This window comes from Phoenix dactylifera, chromosome 14 (genome assembly GCF_051530095.1).
Source record: "Phoenix dactylifera cultivar Ajwa chromosome 14, Ajwa_hap1_PhDact_Kaust_v1.1, whole genome shotgun sequence".
Classification (NCBI taxonomy): domain Eukaryota; kingdom Viridiplantae; phylum Streptophyta; class Magnoliopsida; order Arecales; family Arecaceae; genus Phoenix; species Phoenix dactylifera.
Window position 1 is genome coordinate 23,835,512 of NC_143203.1, and position 24,919 is coordinate 23,860,430.

General features: G+C 53.0%; 1 protein-coding gene across 1 annotated transcript; it reads left to right on the forward strand.

Moving 5' to 3' along the window:
* The first annotated feature begins 3,814 nt into the window (after window positions 1–3,814).
* LOC103719730 (protein RETICULATA-RELATED 3, chloroplastic-like) lies at window positions 3,815–5,406 on the forward strand. The gene has a single exon (XM_008809107.6). It carries the CDS (start codon window positions 4,073–4,075, stop codon window positions 5,117–5,119), a length of 1,047 nt encoding a protein of 348 aa, XP_008807329.4. The 5' UTR covers window positions 3,815–4,072; the 3' UTR covers window positions 5,120–5,406.
* Window positions 5,407–24,919: the final 19,513 nt, after the last annotated feature.

Genomic DNA, 24,919 nt, shown 5'->3' on the forward strand with positions numbered 1-24,919 from the left:
GGGGCGGATTCTTAGCTCGTCGCGGAGATGAGCTTCTGGGCTGGTCGCGCTCCTCGCGGCGTCTCTTCTTGGGGTTCTGCTCGGCCCTGCCCCGCGTAACGGCCACGGCTTCCTCAGCCTTGGCGTACTTCCGCGTCCCGGGCGAACATCTCGGTGAGGTCCGCAGGAAAATTCTTCTCAATCAAGAAGAGGAATCTGTAAGACCGGGCTCCAGTCTTTAACGCCGACATGGCGATTGACTGGTCAAGCTCCCGGACCTCCCATGTTGCGGCGGTGAACCGATCCAAATACTCTTTGAAGGACTCTCCCTCCTTCTGCTTAATGTCCAGGAGGGAGTCTGACGTCCGTCGCTGGGGCTGGCTGGCGGCGAAGTTGCCAGCAAATTGTCTGCCGAGCTGCTCAAAGAATGAGACAGTACTCGGCTTCAGCCCGACAAACCACAGCCGGGCTGGTCCTCGGAGTGTCGCCGAAAAAGCTTTGCACATCATAGCCTCCGAGGCTCCTTGTAGGGCCATTAAGACCCGGTAACTCTCCAGGTGGTCGAGGGGATCAGCCTTGCCGTTGTAAGGCTCCACCTGGGGCATCTTGAACCGTAGTGGAACCGGTTTATCTTCAATCTCCGGGGAGAAGGGCGACTTCGTATTGAACCCGAAGTCGCCGTCACGTCCTGATTTCCTCCCGTGGAGTGCCTGGATTTGGCGCTCCAGCTTCTCGACCTTCTTGTCGAGTTCGCCATTCTGGAGGATCGCTGCAGCGGTTCGTTCGAGCACAGGTTGCCCTGAAACCGACTCAGCTTCTGAAGGCTGTGGCCAGCCTCCGTGGCCCCTGGCTAGGTGCTCTCTCCAGAGGGAGGCCTGGACTTGGGAGTCCTGACCTCGAAGGGGAAGTCCGCTTGTAGGGGGCTCCGGTTGAACTGGAGCCGGAGGAGGCGGTGCCGTTGGGATGCCCCTGGGCTGCAGGCTTTGGACAGCGGTAGCCAGGGCCTGCACCTGTTGCACCAGGGCATCAAACTGCTCTGGCCGAACTTGATGAACTGACTCAGCCGGAGGTGGTGAGTTTCGGACGGAATGCTCAGGGCTGGGTGGAGGACGTCGAGAGGCGTTGGAAGCCCCTTTGCTTCTTAGCTTCATGGCAGCGAACTCGGTCCCTTCCTCTAGCGCCAACTGTTGCTGGAAATTGGACCCGGGGGGCCGTCGCGAAGCCGGGGAAGGAGGAGCTCCACCACAGGGAGGGCGGACGGCGGTGCGCCGGCCGGCGGCATCCTCCTGGAGGCTGTGGAGAGTGGGGTGAGCGACGAAGAGGGCGTCCTGTCCTGTCCTACAAAAAGAAGCCGGTGGCCGGGCTCCCCGGCACCGGCCCTCCGATGCTTAAGTCAGAGGGGGCTAGTATGTGGAGAGAGCAAGCAAGAGATATGTGGAGAAGATGAAGAGAATATTAAGCTTAATTGTGTCTGTGCTGTTTCTTTTTCTCTTCCAGTCCGAGTCCGGGCCCCCCATCTCTTTTCCCCCAGGTTTCCTTTTATAGAAGGATTTTTGTTACCTGGGAGGTGACAGGAGGTTTGTCCTGTTTTGTAATAATTGGGCACGATTTGGCCCATTAATGGCGTAGTGGAGAATAAGGCCGAATCGGACCGGAGTCAGGGAGTTGTCACGGTCGATCAGACCTGTTGGAGTGGTTGAACCGCCGGCCGTGGTGGGCCTGGGGTCCGTGGATGGTAAGTGCATTTATTACCGAGTGAACCGGCGGTCAGGGAGAGCCATACGCTCTGATGGTTCAGTGATCCGGAGATCGTTTTGGGCCGTGTTCATTAAATGACTGAGTGCATCGGAGACTTGAGGGGGTCTCATGCATTAATGGCAGGTCGTGCCAAATACCTGCGGAGATCTTATGCCTTGATGGCTTGGAGATAGTGGCAGGTCGTAGTAGAGTCGCGTGTGTAGCCGCCAGACCTTTCGAGAAGGTTAGGCAAGGCATCGGCTCGGCAGGGGTGCCGAGCCGAGCTGGTCGCCCAAAGGGGCGCCCTGTGGCGGGGTTGCTTCTAGTACTTCTGCTCGGGGCCCTTCGGGCGAGCGTCTTGCGCTCTTTGGTTGGTTTCCTGGTCGACGCTTTCTGGTCGATTCTTTCTAGCCGAGCATCCCTACTTGGTCATTTTGGTTGGGCGCCTCTTCTTGGCGCTCTCTCTGGTCGGCGCTCTCTAGCCGAGCACCCTGCTGGTCGGCATCCTTCGGTCGAGCGCCTTTCTGGTCGGCACTCTTTGGCCGAGCATCTTCCTGGTCGGCGCACTTTGGCCGAGCGCCTTTCCGGTCGGCGCTCTTTGGCCGAGCGCCTCCGTGGTGGTATGACTTGGGGTTTTTCCCCCAACAGTAAATACTATACTTAGTTTGCTGCAATCACTGGATAAGTAAGTGGTAGCAACCATATAAACATTTATTACATGATCATATCTTGCGACCTCCTCATTATTATATAGCAAGTTAAAGGACTCTAAAGGACTCGCACGGAGTGCATGAGCCTATTCTCTTCTCACTATCTTGTCATGCTTCTTTTTTATTTTTATTATTATTATTATTAAGGAACACTATCTTGCCAAGGTATCAGCCAAAGGTTTTCAGCTACAAAATCCATGCTGGAGAATGCAACTGCCAAGGTCCATCCATGCCTTCAAACATCTGATGGAAACCAGAGAGAAGCCACTAGAGGCCTAATGGTGCAAGGGTAGTTCTCAGAGGCCCCAAAGGTCATGAAGGGAAACAGAGACATTGCTCAAGAGCTGAGAATTTTTGTATACTTTCTGATGACAAACCTATCAATGAGGTCTTCTGAGAACCCTTGCACCATTCGGCTACTAGTAGCTGCTCTCTGTTTCCATCAGATGTTTGAAGGCATGGGCCTTAAGACTGCTATTTTTGAAGATCAATACTCAAATACAAAATTGAAGGTCGTGATGAAATGACTTGGTCTGTGAAGAGCATGTTTATAAATGTGTCATCATGGTAGGTTAGCAACTGGAGTGGTTTTGTTATTTGCATCACTTATGTCAAGCCACCCTTTGCTCAAGCATAGTATTTGATTAAGCATGTAGTTGTACACAGATAAACAGGATGTTATCTAGGGAGAGAGCTAATTGGAGTCTGATGTAACACCATTAGGTTTGTGCATAAGATGATGCCATTTGAATGACTACCAATTCAATGTGAACATTTATATTGCTTCATAAATAGATATATCTGAACAATCACATTGTTTCATAAACAGATATATCCGAGCAGTCAACATCTATAAATAGAGGCTATGGATCTCAAATTTGAGAACATACTCTCAATCTCCCTCCATCTCACTATTCTCTTTTTAGTCAAGTATCATAGTTTTGTAGAGAAGTTACTGAAGAAAAATCTTTAGAATTGTTGCCCGTAAATTTCTGGCGGCTTTGTCGTATTCTGGAAGTGATTTGCGACAATGGAGGCAAACATCATCTTAAAGATGGTGTTTGTGCACGCCGCCAAGCTACATATGCTTGATTCCTTTCATAATATTCTACTGCCTCAACATTTCTTATGGTCTGATTCTTTTAAATTTTTTCATACTAATGACAGAAGATTGAATGAACCAATGACGGTAGTATCTAGAGTTCATATTTAATCTAGTAGGAGATGTTCAAAGATAGCTTGTATGGAACAGAAAACAATCTCAATCACTCATCATTAAAACTTGACATCTGTGGACTGTGATTTTAATTCATGGCCATGATCTATCAACTAGTTGCTCGAGTCTTGGCTATATGCAAGCCTTATCAAAAGGTAGAAGATTCTGTGAGGCTCTCATCAAAAGTAGAGATGGCTGAACTTGTCCGGCATTTGGGTTTGGATTCATGAGGTTTGAAATTGTTTCATGTTCGTCCGATCACTTGCTTTCCTTCCATGATGGGATGTTAGTAGCAATCTAGAACATCTCATTACTGGGGTGGAAAAGAAAACAATGTAAAACACCCAGAAATAAACCCTCTCCCTTTTTCGATAATAGAAATAAACCCTCCGTCACACCCTCGTCGCCGGAGGAGAAGAAACCAAACGCCATGGCCGCCCCCCTCCGCTACTTCCCATTCCGCGACCTCTCCGCCACCCACCTCGCCGGAAACCATAGCCTCCCTGTCCAAAACCCCCTCCTGCCGGCCATCTCCCTCCCATCCTCCTCCCGCCTCTTCTCCTCCTCAGACGCCGCCGCCCCTTCCCTCCTCGCCCTCCGCTCCTCGAAACCTAACCTCTGCCGCGCCTTCCCCTCCTCCGATTCCTTTGATCTCGGCGGGGGAGGCGGCAAGGGAAAACACCCCGGGGGCGGTGGAGGCGGCGGAGGCGATGGCTTCCCCGAGGAGCCCTCCGATGGCGCGGCCGGCCCCCTCGCGCTCTTTCTCAGTGGATGGAGATCGCGGGTCGCCGCCGACCCCCAATTCCCCTTCAAGGTCCTCATGGAGGAGGTCATCGGGGTGAGCGCCTGCGTCCTGGGTGACATGGCCTCGCGCCCAAACTTCGGCCTCAACGAGCTCGACTTCGTCTTCTCCACCCTCGTCGTGGGATCCATCCTCAATTTCGTCCTCATGTACCTCCTCGCCCCCACCTCTGCCTCCGCCGCGGCCACCCTCCCCGGCGTCTTCGCCGCCTGCCCTCCCGGCCACATGTTCGAGGCCGGCCCCTACTCTCTCCCCGCCCGGCTGGGCACTTTTGTCTACAAAGGTGTCACCTTTGCCGCCGTCGGGTTTGCCGCCGGGCTCGCCGGGACGGCAATTTCGAATGGGCTGATCGCATTGAGGAAAAAAATGGATCCTGAGTTTGAAACACCAAACAAGCCGCCGCCTACGGTGTTAAATGCGCTGACATGGGCGTTGCACATGGGTCTCAGCAGCAATTTCCGGTACCAGACTTTGAATGGGGGGGAGTTTTTGATGGCGAAGGTGCTGCCGCCAGCCGCTTTTAAGGTGTCGGTGGTGGCGCTGAGGTGCATGAACAATGTCTTGGGTGGGGCGTCGTTTGTGCTGCTGGCGAGGCTGACGGGATCGCAGAAGGGAAAGGAGGAGGAGAAGGGGGAGGAGAAGAGAAGGCTGATGAGGAATGAGGCAAGTAAGTGAATTCCTGCTACTGTTTCTAACTTATCCTTTTCCTAAAAGGATGGGAAAGAAAGTAGAATACATTTAAAAATAAATAAAGAGATTTTGTTGAAGGAATGGTCCGAGTTTGGTGTAACCTATAACCTTCATTTCAGAACAATGAATAGCTTGGGGATTTTAACCCCTCCTTCTGTTCATCGATGCAGGGTTTTTTTTTTATTAGGACATAATTCATGAGAACATAATATTATTTACTGTTCTGCATTATGTCTGTCAGCAATCAATGCATGATTTCTTTTGGGTCCAAACTCGATTTCTCTGGGTCCATACTGTTAGCTATCAGGTCAGAAATTTGATTGGCTTAACATTAGTTTGATTGATAGAGCAAGATAGTTTGCTTAATGTTGTGTTCCCTGGAGGTTCATCTATATTTTTAGATGTGTGGAATATGAGACAAATGATCATATCGGAGGTTCGTGTATGTTTATGCATTTGTTCAGTTTGATCTACCTAAATATTTTATTGGTGTAAATGATAATGCATGCTAATAGGAACCTGTCACAGAGTTAGAGCTTAGAGTGGAAGTATTGTAATTTGTACAAGAATTCCTCACTTAAGAAGTGTTACGAGGCAATGTTAGATTGTCGATGTATGCCTTTTCAGTTATGTAGTCTTTATAAGTTCATGTTGAAATTTTAATATGATATGATCGAAATGTTTTTAATGATTAAGAAAAAACATATGGTTTCATGAATATTACGTATGAGTCCGATGAATATCTAAGATAAAACTCTAGGCAGGTACAGGTTTTCAATATCTGGTGCTGCTGATGACAAGATGTTGAAAGTTCATAACAGTTTTTGAAGTTAGTCATTTTGGTTGCAGTGCACAAGTCTTTGATGGCATTCTAATCTGTAAAAGTGTAAAGGTGATGGTTCTCTTGTACAGATGCCAGGCGAGATAGCAATTCTTTTATTTGAATAATGAAATGGAGCAGCAAAATGGTGACTGTGCTCTTTTCTTATTGTGTTTTGGAGTTTTTCGAAGTGATGCTGGTGGCAACACAAACATCTCTTTCATATATTTTATTCCATGATGCGTTTTTCTTGAATGTATTTGGAATCTAAATAAAAAGTCATAGAATTTATTTTAACTGCATTCAGTGTGATTGACCAGACTGTAGCCTGTTTGGAGCGGGGTTTAATTCTATAAGTATCCAAAATAAAGACTAGGATACAGAAGCTACCTCTGCACACCACCCTTACATGGTTTATTTACTTTTTGACCTTTCTGTAGTGTAACTACTATGGGGTTTTCCATAGATTATAATAATAAAATCTTTGATAGGACTGAAAAAAAGTAACATCTTTTTTGAGAATGTAACCTTTTTCCTTCGAATATGTTGTTGAGAGAAGCATATCTTTGTGAAATTGAAGGATGCATTCTTTAAGATGATACTATCTGTGACATACCACTTGGCATCATATGATGGAGAGTGCTGCCTTGTTTGAACCAGATGTCTGCATCTTTTTCTTAAGAAGAAGTCTCCAACTATTCTACCAGTTCTTGCACATGCTCTGTGCTTAAATTGATTTATTCAATTTATTATGTAGAGAAATATTTCTCCTGTGAATTTATAATCTTGAAGAGTGAAATACAATTGGAAACCCAGATATTTCTTGATGGTCTTGGCTGATTTTTTATAGGTAGTCATCTAGATTTCCCCCCCTTTTCTGGTGGCATAAACTATTTTTGTTTAGTTGAACTGTTGTTCCTCTTCTTAAAAATACAAGTTAGTATAAGAGCATATTTGCTGACAAGTGATGTATTTATTAGCTTTTGAGGTGAAACATGCTCTGACATCCCTTCACAGCCTCATGGGAGTTGTGGTCTTATATTCTAGTACAACTAATTATGTGCTTCCCCATTCAGTACAAATGCACTGACTTCCCTAGAACTTCCAATAATTGTATACTGCTACTACTGCTGCTGTTACTGCCCCTTGGCAAGGACCGCAAATATTGCTCTGCTTCACCTGATAAAAATTCAACTATCTATAGCTTTTTTATGACAATTTAATACCCAGAGAGAAAAAGAAACAGTCAAGTGAGCACATACATCAAAACTGAAGGTTCAATTCTCTTAAGGGATGCTGATTAAAGAATGTTTTCGATCATCCATGATATCCTTAAGTTCTTCTAATAAGTCTTTTAATAGTGGAGTGGGGTTTTGATGCCTTTTCTTTATGGTTGCCCACATTTACAGCATTATCCTGTTTGTGTATTGAAACTGAGCTTTTTGTAAGGTGAAATCTTGTTTCGAGAAGCTACTCCGATTTTGAGTCTCAAGGTGTGTTTGTGTTAATAGGAATCCTTTGTCTTATATCCTAATCCTGTTGACCAAATATGTCTTAAGAGTGATAATTCTGAGAACCTTAGGAGCTGAATCATTGGTTCATGTTGGGGGGAATAAGATTTTTTCCCCTAAATGACGCAAATGCCCCTAAGAAGCCGCACAACCTCCGACCCTGGACGGCCGAAGTCGGCGTCCGACCTCGGAACGCCCGACCTCAAGACGACCAACCTCGAGACCTCCGATCTGAGAAAAACCCCGATGTTCGAGGTCTACTCTTGTCAACCACCTGCTACGGCCGTGCACCTCTGAGGTCCGGCCGAGGACCATACCCTGACGCTCCTCTGGCATTTATTGCGCATGGCCGCTGTAACCCTCCGGCTCACTCAACAATTAATGCGGATCTCCGGCTTACTCCACAATAAATGCGGATCTCCGGCTTACTCCACAATAAATGCGGATCTCCGGCTTACTCCACAATTAATGCGCATGGCTCCTGTCATCTACGGACTCTCAGCTCTCCACGGCAAATTAGCCCAGCAGAGTCTAGTCGACTATGATAAGTCTCTGATCTCGGCCATACCTCCGACACCAATGCAATAATTAGCCTGGTAGCGTGCTAGTTCTGGTTGTACGACGCCCTCACCGCCGACATCAGTGCAATGATTCGCCTGACCGTGCGCCGACCTGAACGACATGCCGAGCCGTACTACGGCTTCGCCCTGTTACATCGCAGGTAAACCGACCCCCGCCTATAAAAGGGAGCCTTGGCCTCTCAGGAGGGGGTTGGAAGATTGATGCACTCTACAGACACTGTTTATCTCTCTTTTTACACTATTTGCCCCCTCCCTGACTTGAGCGTCGGAGGGCCGACGCCGGAAAATCCGGCCACCGGTTCGTGTGCAGGCACCCAGACGGAGGACGCCGTCAGCTGACGGATAGCCGCCTCGCCACGAGGACCAGCTGCTCCCTCTCTCCGGCCACACCAGACAGAGGACGCCGCCCGCCGACCGGTCGCCGCCCCGCCGTGGTGACTCGCCGCTCCCTCTCCCTCGACCGAAGATTGCCCCCGGGTCCAATTTCCAGCAACAGTTGGCGCTAGAGGAAGGGCCCGAGTAGCAGTCATGAAGTTGAGAAGTAAGGGAGCCTCTAACATCTCCCGGCGTCCCCCGCAAAGCCCTGGACACTCTGTCCAGAATTCTCCAACTCCGGCTGACCCAGTTCCTCAGGTCCAGCCGGAACAGTTCGACGCCCTGGTACAGCAAGTCCAGGCCCTAGCCGCCGCCGTTCAGGGTCTGCGGCGCGAGGAAGCTTTACCTGCGCTCCCCCCACGGGCCCAGGCCCCGCCGGAGTGTCTCCCCAACGGCCCAGTTTTCCCAAGCCAAAACTTGCATGGCTCCTCCAGAGCCAACAACGAAGAACGAGCTTCTCCCCGGAGGGAGTTACCGGGAGAAGGTTTCGACCGGAGACCCCAACTTTCTGAGGCAGAGTCAGCCCCAGACCACCGTGAGCCGGCGCAAACCACAGCGACAATTCCACGGGTGGGGGAGCTCGACCGGAAAGTTGAGCATCTGGAGCGCCAGATTGCGGCACTCCACAGCAGGAAGGCAAGACAAGAGGGAGACTTTGAGTTCACTACCAAGTCCCCCTTCTCCCGCGGGATCGAGGATGAGCCGGTTCCCGCGAGGTTCAAAATGCCTCAAGTGGAACCCTACAGCGGGACGACCGACCCTCTCGACCACCTGGAGAGCTATCGGGCTCTCATGGCCCTACAAGGGACTTCGGAGGCCATACTCTGCAAGGCCTTCCTAGCAACCCTCCGAGGGACCGCTCGGCTTTGGTTTTCTGGACTGAAGCCGAATACGGTGTCCTCTTTTGAGCAACTCGGCAGGCAGTTCGCCACCAACTTCGCTGCCAGCCGGCGCCAGCGACGGACGTCAGACTCCCTCCTCGACATCAAACAGAAAGAGGGAGAGTCCCTCAAGGAATACCTGGACCGCTTCACCGCCGCCACATGGGAGGTTCGCGAGCTAGACCAGTCGATAGCCATGTCGGCTCTGAAGACTGGGGTTCGCTCCTATCGATTCCTCTTCTCCATCGAGAAGAGCTTCCCGGCCGACTTCACCGAAATGTTGGCCCGGGCCCGGAAGTATGCCAAGGCCGAGGAGGCAGTTGCCTCTAGGCGGGGAGCAATCGAGCCCGCCTCTAAGAAGCAGAAGAAGCGCCGCGAGGAGTGCGGCCGACAAAGGAGCCGATCCCCCCATCGAGAGAAGAATCTCCCCAGACTGAGGAGCCCGCCCCGTCAGCAGGGGCGACCTCAGCAGAGGACCCCTCCTCGACTGAGGTCCCCACCACGGCCTCGGACGTACCCGGGGAGATACGAGAACTATACACCCGTCAACGCCCCTCGGGCCGAGATCCTGATGGAAATCGAGGGCCGGGACTTCTTCCGACCCCCGCCGCCTATGCGAGACACGGGATTCCTCCGTAATCCCAAGAAGTACTGTCGCTTCCACCGAGATCGTGGGCACGACACGGAGGACTGCTTCCAGCTCCGGGACGAAATAGAAGCACTCATCCGTCGAGGAGTACTCAACCGGTTCGTGAGGAACCGACATGAAGAAAGGAGGCCGGCGGAGAATACCATACCTTCCGAGAATCCGGACGATAACAGGCCCATTGCCGGCACCATCAACATGATTGGGAGGGCCTCGGCAGGAGCAGCCGCCCAGGGAGCATCCCCGAAGCGCCCACGCACCGATGAAGTCATCTCGTTCTCGGACGAGGACTTAGAAGGGGTCGAGACCCCCCACGATGACGCTGTGGTCATCTCAATGATTGTAAATAGGTTTGATGTAAAGCGTGTCCTAGTTGACAATGGAAGCTCAGCCAACATTTTGTACTACCATGCCTACCAAAAAATGGGGCCGCCAGAAGGACATCTCCGGAGAATTAATGCCCCGCTGGTCGGGTTCACCGGAGATTCGGTCCCGGTTGAAGGCGAGGCCAGCTTCCTTGTTACGGTTGGCCTCGCCCCCCGGGAGAGCACTGTGAGGACGGACTTCCTGGTGGTCCGTCTGCCCTCGGTCTACAACGCCATCCTTGGGCGGCCAGGGCTAAACGCCCTTCGAGCCGTGGTTTCAACCCGCCATCTGCTCATGCGGTTCCCCACCGGCCAAGGAGTAGGCGAGGTCCGCGGAGACCAGCTGGTCGCGAAACAATGCTACATGGCGGCCCACGGAGCAAAGCAACCAACCGAGGCGACGATTCAGCCTACGGGCCCCTCATTGCCCATAGAAACCCTCGATGCGAGGGACACCCTTTGGAAGAAGCAAGTAGAGCCCGGTGAGCTCCTTATTCAAATTCCACTACAAGAAAATTTTTCCGAGCTAACCGTGCAGGTCGGCTCCGGCCTCGGCGCCCACGAGAGGGATCGCCTCGCAGCTTCCTGCGGGACAACGCTGACGTCTTCGCCTGGTCGCCCGCGGACGTGCCAGGAATTGACCCTGAGGTCATGGTCCACCGACTCCAGGTCAGGCCAACCAGCAGGCCTGTAAAGCAGAAGAAAAGAGGCTCCGCCCCGGAACGACAACGAGCTGCGGCTGAGGAGGTGGACAAACTCCTCGGGGCCGGCTTCATCCGGGAGGTCTCCTACCCGGATTGGCTCGCCAACGTAGTCCTCGTAAAGAAGGCCAACGGGAAGTGGCGTATGTGCGTGGACTACACCGACCTAAATAAGGCCTGCCCGAAAGACAGCTTCCCCCTCCCGAGCATCGACCAGCTCGGGAGCATCGACTCCACTTCAGGACACCAACTGCTAACTTTTATGGACGCCTTTTCAGGGTACAATCAAATCCGAATGGCGCCGGAAGACGAGGAGAAGACGGCCTTCATCACTGACAAGGGCACCTACTGCTACAAGGTGATGCCCTTTGGCCTGAAAAATGCTGGGGCCACCTATCAGAGACTGGTCAGCCAAATATTCAAAGACCAGATCGGCCGAAATATGGAAGTCTACGTGGACGACATGCTGGTGAAAAGCCGAGCGGCGGAACACCACATAGCCGATCTCAACGAGACATTCGCCAAGCTCAGGAGATACCAAATGAAGCTTAACCCGGCGAAGTGCGCGTTCGGGGTCACTTCGGGCAAGTTCCTGGGTTTCATAGTGACCCAGCGAGGAATTGAAGCCAACCCGGAGAAAATCCGGGCACTGCAAGAGATGTCGCCTCCAAAGACAGTTAAGGAGGTGCAGCGGCTCGCGGGGCGGGTTGCCGCCCTGGGAAGGTTCGTCTCTTGGTCAGCCGAGCGCTGCCTCCCCTTCTTCAAGAGCCTCAAACGGCCGAAAGACTTCCGGTGGACAGAAGAATGCCAGCAGGCCTTTGAAGAGCTTCGGAGCCTTCTGGCCTCTCCCCCACTGCTCACCAAGCCCCAGAAAGGCGAGATCCTTTACTTATATTTGGCCGTCTCCCCAGCTGCAGTGAGCTCAGTCCTCGTCCGGGAAGAGGACAAGCTCCAAAAGCCGGTCTATTACACCAGCCGGGTTCTCAGGGATGCTGAGATCCGATATTCTAAACTTGAGAAGACCATCTTCGCTCTCATCATCTCGGCTCGGAGACTCAGGCCTTACTTCCAAGCCCACACGATAGCTATATTGACCGACCAGCCTATGAAGCAAATATTGCAGAGGTCGGATCGTGCGGGGAGGATCGCCAAATGGGCGGTCGAGCTCGGGGAATTCGACCTCGAATATCGGCCCAGGCCGGCTATCAAAGCTCAGATACTCGCCGACTTCATCGTGGAGTGCACCCTTCCGGACGACCCCGAGAGGCCACCCGAATCCGTGGAGGAGGCCCCGAGGCAGCCATGGGTCCTGCACTCGGACGGGTCTTCGACCTCGGGGGGCAGCGGGGCCGGACTTATCCTCACCAGTCCAGACGGAGTAGTGGCCGAGCAAGCTTTGCGCCTCGAATTCCCGGCCTCGAATAATGAGGCCGAGTATGAGGCTCTCATCGCCGGGCTCAAGCTGGCGAAAGAACTAAAAGTGGAAGACCTGACGGCCTTCAGCGACTCCCAGCTGGTAGTGAACCAGATCCAAGGAGATTTCGAAGCTAAAGAGCCATCCATGCAAAAGTATCTCCAAAAGGTGCGGGAACTCATATCTGCCCTGAATTCTTTCAATATTCAGTATATTCCCAGAGCGGAAAACCTCAGGGCAGACCAGCTATCCAAATTGGCAATCTCCCGCATGAGCGAGCTTCCCAAGGGAACAGCGCTCGAGTATCTTCAGATCCCCAGCACGGAGGAACCCGAGCCCACCATGTGCATCGACTCCGAGCCAAGCTGGATCGATGGGCTCGTCTGCTACCTTCAGGACGGAACTCTACCTCATGACGAGACGGAGGCTCGCCGAATCAAGCGCCAGGCCCCCCGGTATGTCTTGTACGAGAACAGACTCTATCGGCGATCATTTACTTCTCCCCTTCTCAGATGCCTCCGCCCCTCCGAGGCGGACTATGCCCTCTGAGAGGTCCACGAAGGGATCTGCGGAAATCACCTGGGGGGTCGGGCATTAGCCCATAAGGTCCTGCGACAAGGATATTACTGGCCCACACTCCAGAAGGATGCAACGGATTTCGTCCGGAAGTGCGATCGGTGCCAACGAAACGCCAATATCCAGCGCCGACCTTCAGCTCTGCTGACCTCCATCATCGCCCCCTGGCCGTTTGCCCAATGGGGGATCGACATACTGGGGCCCTTTCCCCTGGCCACCGGACAGAGAAAGTTCCTGGTCGTCTCCATCGACTACTTCACCAAATGGGTCGAGGCCGAACCCGTCGCCCGGATCACCGAGCAAAAGATGCGGGACTTCGTGTGGAAGTCCATAATCTGCAGATTCGGACTACCCCGTATCCTTATATCTGACAATGGTCGACAATTTGACAATGTTCATTTCAGAAAATTTTGCTCTGAGCTCAGCATTGATCACCGTTTCACCTCGGTCGCTCACCCCCAGACAAACGGGGAAACTGAGGTAACTAACCGCACTATTTTGCAGGGACTCAAGGCTAGGCTTGATCGGTCCAAAGGACAGTGGGTCGAGGACTTGTACAATGTCCTTTGGGCATATCGGACCACGTTCCGACTGCCCACGGGAGAGACCCCCTTCAACCTAGCATACGGCACTGAGGCCGTCATCCCGTTGGAGATCGGCCTGCCTTCTCCAAGGGTGGAGCATTACGACCCCGACACCAATTCTGCCCAGCTCAGGAGTAACTTGGACCTCGTCGAAGAGACAAGAGAGGTCGCCCGGGTCCACATGGCGAGGTACCAACAGCGAACAGCCCAATACTACAACTCCAGAGTCAAGCCCAAGCTCTTCAAAGTGGGGGACCTCGTCCTCAGGAGAGCCGAGGCTTCTCGACCGGCCGAGCAAGGAAAGCTCGCCCCAAATTGGGAAGGGCCGTATCGGATCGCCCGGGTGCAACGACCAGGGGCGTACAAATTGAAGTCCCTAGAGGGGACCCTGATCCCGCGAAGCTGGAACTCCGAGAATCTACGAATGTACTGCCAGTAAAACCCCTGGGGGTTCAAGACAATCAGGACAATGGACTCAGCTTCCTTTTCGCAAATAATTCTCTTATCTTGATGGCTGTAATTCTCTTCTAATGTTGGGTCGTCTGTGATCCTCAGATTCTCCGGCCAAAATCGGGATGCCTCGAGGCTCGACCGTAGAGAACCAGACTCCCTCGACCTCGAGAAGAAGCCGTGAGGGGTGGAAAGGGTGGTTCCACCCGGGGCGCCACAAAGTGGACCCCCGAGAGCGGTCGACGATCCCCAATCCCCTGACGAACGGTTCCTCGACTAAGGTCGGGATGCCCCGAGTGTCGACCGTAGAGAACCAGACTCCCTCGACCTCGGAAAGCGTCGCAGGTCGGTAGAGCGTGCCCAGACCCACCGACCTGACGAATGATCCCTCGACTAAGGTCGGGATGCCCCGAGGGTCGACCGTAGAGAACCAGACTCCCTCGACCTCGGGAAGAAGCCGCGAGGGGTGGAAAGGGTGGCTCCACCCGGGGCGCCACGAAGTGGACCCCCGGGAGCGGTCGACGATCCCCGATCCCCGAAGCGAGCGATCCCCCGACTAAGGTCGGGATGCCCCGAGGGTCGACCGTAAGAACCAGACTCCCTCGACCTCGAGAAGAAGCCGCGAGGGGTGGAAAGGGTGGCTCCACTCGGGGCGCCACAAAGTGGACCCCCGGGAGCGGTCGACGATCCCCGATCCCCGAAGCGAGCGATCCCCCGACTAAGGTCGGGATGCCCCGAGGGTCGACCGTAGAGAACCAGACTCCCTCGACCTCGGGAAGCGTCACAGGTCGGTAGAGCGTGCCCAGACCCGCTGACCTGACGAACAACCCCTCGACTAAGGTCGGGATGCCCCGAGGGTCGACCGTAGAGAACCAGACTCCCTCGACCTCGGAAAGAAGCCGTGAGGGGTGGAAAGGGTGGCCCCACCCGGGGCGCCACAAAGTGGACCCCCGGGAGCGGTCGACGATCTCCGATCCCCGAAGCGAGCGATCCCTCGACTAAGGTCGGGATGCCCCGAGGGTCGACCGTAGAGAACCAGACTCCCTCGACCTCGGGAAGAAGCCGTGAGGGGTGGAAAGGGTGGCTCCACCCGGGGCGCCACAAAGTGGACCCCCGGGAGCGGTCGACGATCCCCGATCCCCGAAGCGAGCGATCCCTCGACTAAGGTCGGGATGCCCCGAGGGTCGACCGTAGAGAACCAGACTCCCTCGACCTCGGGAAGAAGCCGTGAGGGGTGGAAAGGGTAGCTCCACCCGGGGCGCCACAAAGTGGACCCCCGGGAGCGGTCGACGATCCCCGATCCCCGAAGCGAGCGATCCCTCGACTAAGGTCGGGATGCCCCGAGGGTCGACCGTAGAGGACCAGACTCCCTCGACCTCGGGAAGCATCGCAGGTCGGTAGAGTGTCCACAGACCCGCCGACCTGACGAATGATCCCTCGACTAAGGTCGGGATGCCCCGAGGGTCGACCGTAGAGTCCCAAACTCCCTCGACCTCGGAAGGCACTACGGGTCAGCAAAGCGTACACAGACCCGCTGACCTGACGCAAGATCCCTCGACCAAGGTTGGGACGCCCCGAGGTCCGATCATAGGGTCTCAAGCTCCCTTGACCTCGCAAAGAGCTGCAAACCAATAAAGCCTCCCCAAATCCTCTCAGCCTCGGCGGGCGCCGTTGGGTCCGTGAGAAGCCCGAGCCCCCCCTAAAGTCAAAAATGACTCCGGAGGTCGACGAGGAAGGGAGGCAACCTACTCCACCATGCGAAGCATAACTCCGAGAATGCAAGAGGTACATCTAACTAGACGCCCTCCTTGTCAAATTTTATCTACATACTGCTGAACGGAATCTCATCCAATGTTGGAGTCTTATCTCGCCCCAAAGCCGGGCTTCTCCAATAGGTCGGCTTAAGGCCGACCTTCTAACTACATTATGCGTGCTCCGTCCGCCAAGTCTCCACAATTTGTACAAAGTCTCCACAGATTAGGGTCCAACTCGGTTCCCCTACATAAACTCCGATGTTTAGCTGAGAAAGTGGTCCCGGCCGCGAGTATACCAGCCAAACACAAATACCAAGGCAACCTTTGGAAATCCCAGCCTTGCTTACCGAAATCTCGGCAGAGTCCGAGAACGATAACTATGAAAACATTCGGCAATAACTTGTTTATTAGCCCGCGCTCCCTACGAGGGGTTCGGAGTTGAGTTCGGAAACCCGACCAAACTCCCCAAATAGCAGCATGCATAGACCTAGTCCGGTCTTATTTGAAGGGCTAAGGCCCGACCTCAATGCCTTGGGATTTCTCCGAAGGCCGAACGCGACGACTTTCGCGATTCAAAGATCCGAGTTATGAGACTTAGAGAAATTTGCTAGAAACCCAAGCTCGGGGCCCCCTCTGGTCGGAATGACTGAAATCCGAGGAGGCCAAGGCACAATTCAGAAAAAAGGGGCACCTTCGTTAAACAGCCCGAAAATCAAAATACGGAGTCAGAGGTCGTCGAGGCGATTAGCTAAGGCTCTAGCCACATTCACGACAAGAAAGGGTGGAACGAGCACAGAATGACAAAAGCATTTTTTCATTGACAAAAGGCCGGAAGGCCGATTACAAAATTGGAGGTCGACCATTTAAGAGCCGACCCCGGATACAATGAAAAAAGAAAAAAAATACGCTAAGTCCTAAGCGGCGGGAGCAACGTCCGGGGGGTCGTCTGGCACATTGATGATCTCGGGATCTTCAGCCGGCACAGGCTCGGGGTCGGGGGCAGGGGCCTCAGGTACCGCCTCCGAGACGGCGTCCGTCTCGGCCGCCGGAGCCGCCTCCATGACGCCGTCCGCCTCGGCCACCCCCGTCGAAGGCTCGGCGGGGTCTTGTTCGTATATTCCCGCCTCGGATGTCAAAATGGCAGGAAGGCCTTCCGTGTCGGACCCCCAGCCCAGGTCCTCCCTCGGACGGACCGTCGAAAGGTCGTACTGAGGGCAGTACCGGCACATCTGCAGCCGGAAGTTCTCGAAGCCCCGGAGGAACCCGTCCACCGTCTCCTCCTCCAACATGTCGCGGAACTCTTGCGACTCCTTGAAGAGTTCCACGGCATGCTCAGCTCGCTCGAGTGCCCTCCTCTCTCGGGCCTCAAGCTGCTCGATTCGGAGGCGAGAAACCCCGTCCTCATATTTGAGGGCCGCGACCTCGGCCTGGACCTCCCCCAAGCGCGCCTCCGTACCGCGCATGGCCGACCTGGTCAGGGCGTGAGCAGCCCTTTCCTCTTCAAGCGCCCCCGCCATAGCAAGGCGCTCGGCCTCGGTGGCCGCCCTCCGAGCCTCGGCCTCGGCCAACGCCGCCTCCAATTCGGCGACTCTCTTCTTGGCCGGCTCCAACTGCTGGCCGAGCCGCCAGGCCTCCTCTTGACAGCCTTGGGCGATAAACACCAAGGCGTCGAGCTCGTGGACATGCTGCAAAGAGAGGAACAGAGATGATCGTAAATGGAAAAGCATACGAACTCGCCAATAACTCAAGGCAATTAAAAAAAAAAAAAAAAAACTTACTCAGGCAGTGTTGCAGTAAGCGCCGTTTACGACCTCCTCCAGCGGAATGTTCCGGAACTCGGCCCGGTCCGCTGGAAGCATCGCACGCCGTAGCACGGAGCGTGCGACCTCCGCATCGTGAAAAGCCGAACTCCCCTCGGGAATAGGGGAGTCCGGCTCGACTGACTCCTCCCGGAAAGCCCGGGAAGAGCTCGGCATGATCGAGCCCGAGGTCCCGGAGCCGCTCGCCTCGGGGCCTTGGGTAAGCTCGGGTTCTGGCCGCCGCGGCCGAGCCATGGACGACTCCCCCCGCTGGGCAAGGGGGGCAGGGCAAGGAGGGGCCGATGGGCCCGCGTCACTGACGACCCGCGCCCGCCTCGGGTCGGCTGTAGAGGCCCCCGCCTCGGGGCCGCCCGTCCCGGCCGACGTGGAAGCGCCGGCCAACCTCGCCCTCTTCCGAGGCTGGGGCATGGCTCCCCCGGCCTCGGCCTCTCGCCTCCTCAGGCGGGAAAAAAGCGATGTGTTGCTGGTCGGCATATGGGGAATATCTGAAATCAAAATTTCGTTAAGTGTCAGACCAGTGGCAGTAAAAGCAAAGGACAAGGAAAGAAAATAACGCAACCACCCTTACCCTCGGGGCGCGCCGAGCTCAGACCCATGCTTGCTAGGGCGTCCTCCCGCAGGAGCTCGGTCAGGTCGTTGCCCCTCCCGAGGGCTCGCGCAGAGTCCAGGGTCCTCAGCTCCCTCCTTGAGGGCTCGGAGAGCTTGTTGAGGGCCTTCAACCGAGGGTGCCCCCATGTCGGGTCAAACCCCCAAGGCGCCTCGGACGCCAGGAAGAAAAACTTCCCCTTCCACTCATGAATCGAGGAAGGGGCGCCCTGAAAGAGTGACATACCGCCCCGAAAGGCGAAGTATAGCCACCCTGCGTCCGCCGGATTCTTCTTCAACAGAAAACACCGGCGGAAAAGACCTACTGAGATCGGGATCCCGTGCCCGAGGCACAGGGACAAGAACCCGACTATCGTCCTCCACGAGTTCGGAGCCAACTGCGCCGGGACGAGCTGGTACTCGGCCAGCAGGTTGTTCACGAACTCGTGAACGGGAAACCGCAGGCCAGCCCAGAGCATCTCGCGGTAGACCGCGATCCGACCTGGGGGCGGCTGCGTCACCCTGTCCTCAGGCCCCGCGGTTTCAAGGCGAAACCCGGGCTGGAAGAAAAAGCGGGAGCGGATCAACTCCAGCTCCTCCCCCGACAGGCTCGACCCTACTTCTTCGGGACCCAAACCCATTCCCACAGGAGAACGAAATAAAAATTAAAAGCAGCGAATGGAAGGTGGGGAGGAGAAGAAGAGAGGAACTCTAGCAATCACCAGGTAGGAACCTACTGGACATCGCCGGAAATCGCTCCGGGCACCAACGGCAAGGTTCGGTTGGGGAAGGAAGCAAGGAAGAAAGACAACGAAAATAAGAAGCAGCCAAACAAGACCTTTAGGGCAACCTCGAGGGGTTTATATAGACCCCCCTGACGGCCCAGATCAACAGGGTCGGTTCCCATCCCCCGATCGGGTTGCGCCACGTGTCGACCTCGAAGATCGAGGCACCATATTCACTCCGGATCAATAAATCGGGTACGAAATCGAAGCGTTGTCCCATCGGATCTCGGGGCCTCATAATGGGTCCGCAGAATCAAATCGTCTTGAGGAACGAACGGACGCCACCCCCGCTCCCCTCATTTAATAAGATCTGGGACACGTGGAGCCACGATGTGGCCTCCACCTCCCCGGAATTATGATCCAGTAACACAAAATCGGAAGCGTCCGACCTTAGGCCATGCCGCGTGTCCGTTTTAGACCCCGTAACGGCGCACTCATTGATGAGCGAGGGGTCTCGATCGAGACACCGCCTCGACGAGCTCGAGGACCCCCATCATTAATCCGCCGCAGAGCGATCTTGGCTATCCGAGAGACGCCACCCCCGCTTCAAGAAGCGTAATGATACGAGCTTCATCATAAGCTCGCTGAATAAAGCAGCCTCGAAACGCCAAAGGGCGTAGGTTTCACCATGAAAGCTCCGAGAAGCGCAAGGGGGCGGACGAGACTCGCCCCCCAACTTTAGCGATAGACTTTACTTCCCACGTCCGAGCCCACAAGCCGCTCGAACTCGGAAGTCGGGGGGTAGTGTTGGGGGGAATAAGATTTTTTCCCTAAATGACGCAAATGCCCCTAAGAAGCCGCACAACCTCCGACCCTGGACGGCCGAAGTCGGCGTCCGACCTCGGAACGCCCGACCTCAAGACGACCGACCTCGAGACCTCCGATCTGAGAAAAACCCCGATGTTCGAGGTCTACTCTTGTCAACCACCTGCTACGGCCGTGCACCTCTGAGGTCCGATCGAGGACCATACCCTGACGCCCCTCTGGCATTTATTGCGCATGGCCGCTGTAACCCTCCGGCTCACTTAACAATTAATGCGGATCTCCGGCTTACTCCACAATAAATGCGGATCTCCGGCTTACTCCACAATAAATGCGGATCTCCGGCTTACTCCACAATTAATGCGCATGGCTCCTGTCATCTACGGACTCTCAGCTCTCCACGGCAAATTAGCCCAGCAGAGTCTAGTCGACAATGATAAGTCTCTGATCTCGGCCATACCTCCGACACCAATGCAATAATTAGCCTGGTAGCGTGCTAGTTCGGGTTGTACGACGCCCTCACCGCCGACATCAGTGCAATGATTCGCCTGACCGTGCGCCGACCTGAACGACATGCCGAGCCGTACTACGGCTTCGCCCTGTTACATCGCAGGTAAACCGACCCCCGCCTATAAAAGGGAGCCTTGGCCTCTCAGGAGGGGGTTGGAAGATTGATGCACTCTACAGACACTGTTTATCTCTCTTTTTACACTATTTGCCCCCTCCCTGACTTGAGCGTCGGAGGGCCGGCGCCGGAAAACCCGGCCACCGGTTCGTGTGCAGGCACCCAGACGGAGGACGCCGTCAGCTGACGAATCGCCGCCTCGCCACGAGGACCAGCTGCTCCCTCTCTCCGGCCACACCAGACAGAGGACGCCGCCCGCCGACCGGTCGCCGCCCCGCCGTGGTGACTCGCCGCTCCCTCTCCCTCGACCGAAGATTGCCCCCGGGTCCAATTTCCAGCAACAGTTCCTGTTCTTTTTAATGGTAGCAAACTGCGAACTCCTTGTACTCTTACACCTTTATCACTTCACAAAACCACTGTTACGTAAGTAGTAACATATGGCTCCACCAATTTCAGACTGATTCTGGAAGGAACTGAAATAATTTGTGATTGCTAACTATTTTATTGGAATGCAAAATTCAAGCATCAATGAAACAATTTTAGCTCTAGTAAGCTTTTAAGAACCTTGTTATATGGTTCAAACCAAGCTTCCGGATTCGGCTCAGGCTGCTGAAGGAGCAAGTCAAACCAAGGCTGAATTGGAAAGTTGAGTCGACTCAGTCGTTGAAGCGGGCCGAGCCCAAATGATGGTCACTGTAGACTAAGCCAGTGGGTCAGGGCCCGTAGACGCGGTAATGAAGGAGGCCGCATCGGGAGAGGGCCACCTCAAGCAGGGCAGAAGCCCACGAGCAGTCTGGAGGCCTTTCAGCCCGGGAAAGGCCGACCTCTCCCCAACCTAGGGAGGGGCGAGCCCTGCGAAACTAGTGACACCCCCTGTCTTCGAAGGAGGGGTGGTTTCTTCTCGCAGTGCCTCCGCGGCCCTCATGCCCTTTGCTCTTCCGTTTAGTGAGGGGGCATCGGCCAGTCCGGAAGAAGCCTTGGCGTCGGAGGGAAGCACGGAGGAAAGCACGAAGGGTGGAGAAACGGGTGGTGGCTCAGCTTTGCATGATTGTGCGCTTCAACAGCTAGAGGTTCGGAGGACATTAATGAAGCCCGATTCGGCCGCCGACCTTGCTAACTTAAGGGGGTTGGACTTCGAAGCAGCGACGACTAGCCATGGGAGGGCGGTGAGGAAACTCTAAGCAGGTTTGGCAAAAGGGTTATGCAGCTCGGCTGGTGCCTGTGGGTTGGCCGAGCATGGTAGAAGAGATGTTGTGGGCCAAGTGAGGACCAAAGAACCGGATGTATGTAAGGAACTGGTGGAGGACTCAATGGCCTGGTATGAAGATATTGGTTTAAAATTGTAGAGGGGCTGAGAAGCCTTTTTATATTGTTCAAATCAAATTATTAGGGATGCAAATATTTTATATTATTTATTTGGTACTTTCCAAGGAGCCGGAACTGCCATTCTAACCCTTCTTGGGGGATTCCATTCACAAACGCAAAACACTCCTACGTGAAAGTGGTAACTCCGTTACCTCTTTCACTCCTCTAGAACACGGAATGAAAGGAGGCAAGGTAAGGCTTCGCCGTTTGAGAACCCCTTCTTTCACCTTTGTGAAAGGAGGCAGTAGTTTTATAAATTCCCATTTATAAAACTATAAAAGGGAAGTACTAATCCATTCAAATTAAATTATTAAAGATGCAAATAGGTGAGAGGTAATTTTTTTCCAAACAATCTTTTCTTCTTACTTTACTCAACAGTACTAGGAAATATAGACGATAAAGACATTCCTGAATAGATGAATCGACCTCGGCTACAATTTGGACTTGGTTGCCACAAACAATTTGGACTTCGTAGGTTTCAATCTGTCCAAGCTTCTCCACTAAATTATAGCTCGAACGCTACAAGTCTTCTTGTCCCCATTTCCTGGAAATATCCAAGGAACAAACTTCCTACCTCCACTCACAGATGGTCCTAGCAGAATTGCCATTGCGGCCTAGCTCAGCTGATTCCTTTCAGAGACAGCCACCGGCCTTCTTGTCCTGATGTATCATATTTCTATTGGCATGGATGATGGGGCCCTCGAGTCGTCGTCGGTCTGCCCCATGGATACGGAGTGGATGTGATTGGCTTGCAGTCATGAACATCATGAAACATAAGGAACACGCCAATAGCAATTCGGCTTGCACCCCAGATTCCTTCTATTTAAGAGGCCCTTCCACCATCCTTGTATCACCCAAAGTCCTACCCAATGGCATCAACAGCACACCTTCTTCCTCAACCTTTTCCCAGTCTACTACTCCGCTATCTTGCCATATTGATCCTCCCTATCAACTCCATCTTTCGAAGGCTCATGCCTGCCTTTCTCACTCCATCTTTCATCAGAACTCCAGCCAGCTCCTTCGAGCCAAGTGATGAAGCAGAATGCGTCGTTTGCCTCTGCAGTATTGAAAAAGGTGAAAAGATTAGTCATCTCAAGTGCCAACACTACTTCCACAAGCTTTGCTTAGATAGATGGTTGCAGCATCAGGGGAGGACATGCCCCATATGCCGAGACCATCTATATGTAGGTAAGGAGGTGAAGAGAGGAAGCAAGCTTGTGATGATCCATGGTGAAGTGGATAGTATTATCATCTCCCCTTTTGGTGATCCAGGCCTTGAGGATACATGGTGGATAAGGTAGATATGAGTCAGCTTTCATCAGCAGCACATATCTGTCTTCTTAAGCCAAATTTTTATTATAAGAAAATAAAGCGTGCCAAAATGATTGGGCCTTCGGAGGATAAATAGTGTCGTTGTCATGGTAATAGACATTATTGTCATATATACTTCCATTTTGACTTGTCTTTTGAATGTAAACTTATGGTTTGGGTTCTACTTTATGACCATTCTAAACACATGTGGATGCTGATGTTGATGTCGATTTGATGACTGCTAGCTTTTTCTCTGGCTCGTGTCTCACGTTGAATTGTTTGGCTCCCAGAGAGGAACATCAACGAGCCTCTACGGCACCCATTAGGAAAATTAAATCACACCTACTGTTCTAGTGGCTGATTGTGATTTCTCTTTCATTGTTCGATCATGCACGTAGAGTTGATTTTGGTTTGTAAACAAGCATTCAACACATGTGATGCATGTTGGAAGCAAGATGAGTGGCTGTGGAGTCAAGATTAGAAGGTTTTATGGCATTTATATTAGATGATTAAGTCCACTTACACTTGGATTGCTAATACCTCTTTTGTCTTTGTTAAACAAAATAAAAAAGAGGGAAAGAAGCAGATGAGTTCAGTAAAAATTCATAAAAATTGTCCTTAAAATTTTGGGTGGCAGTTGATCAATTGTTCGGATGCCTGTCCACTTGGAATTTGATCCGTATAAAATTGTAGAGATACGACGAGAAAGAGTTTAATTCGAGAATATATGTACAATGTTTTTAGGCCATTTTTGTGTTTTTTTGGACTTCCATTTCTCTTCTCTCCTCTTGCTGAAAAGTATAGCTGGCTGTCTAATAAACAAAAAGAGTGCAATGGTCGATTTCTTTCTTTCTTTCTTTCTTTCTTCTTCTTCTTTTGCTTAAGCGGGCGATTCTTGCCACTCGGATTCGAACAAAATTAGAGAACAAAATATCACGAAGTATCTTAGACAACTCTCTCTTTCTAATCCACAATGTACTCTCAGGGTCGCATAAACAGCCACCCAATTTACGGTTCAATTCACCTCTTTAAACACATGTTTGGCTCTTGACATTCTTTGGAAACATACAAGAAAAAAAGGAATTTGGATACTAATGCTGGCGAATATGTTGTCAACCCCATCAGGTATTTTATTTAATGAAGTAATATTTTTGGTTAAACTCTGCAGTTTATTAAAAGATAAGAGAAATGTCCCAAGGTTTTCTGAGATTTTGATAAATCATATATGTGCGTTACCGAGGCGGAGACGCCGCGACAGCTCCGCGGCCTCTTGAATGGCCTCCGATCCCGCTCAACTGCCGCAGGCATCGCGGCGGTGAACGAGCCAGGCCATTTCGAAGACCACCTATAAAAAAAGAAAAAGAAAAAGAAAAAGAAAGAAAGAACCCCGAAAGGCTCACCCGTTCCTGGAACCCCCTCCTCCCTGTTCTCTCCTTGTTCTCGGACCGGGATGTTGCCAGATCTGGGCACTCCGGCCGCGTGATGTTCGCCGCCGTCCTCGCTCATGCTGGGTTCTACCTCCGGTATCCTCCGCCGGGGCCTCTCCTCGCTGGACTTCACCACCCTCGCCCCCTGCTCTAATTAGTGAGGTAAGATCCGTCTATTACCCCTTTCTTTACTGCCTTTCCTCCTCCCGATCCACTCGGGAAAATAGATCAAATAGAAGAGAGAAAGAAAGAAAGAAAGAAAGAAAAAAAAGGAGAAGAAGAAAGAGGAAGAAGAGAAAAGAAGAGGAAGAAAGAAGAGGAAGAAGAAGAAGAAAAAGAGAAGAAAGAGGCCGGGCCGCAGGCGCCGCCGGCCGCGGCCCCGAGCTCGCCCTCCTCCCTTCGCGGGAGAAGAAAGAAGAAGAAAAGGGGGGGGGGGAGGAGAAGAAG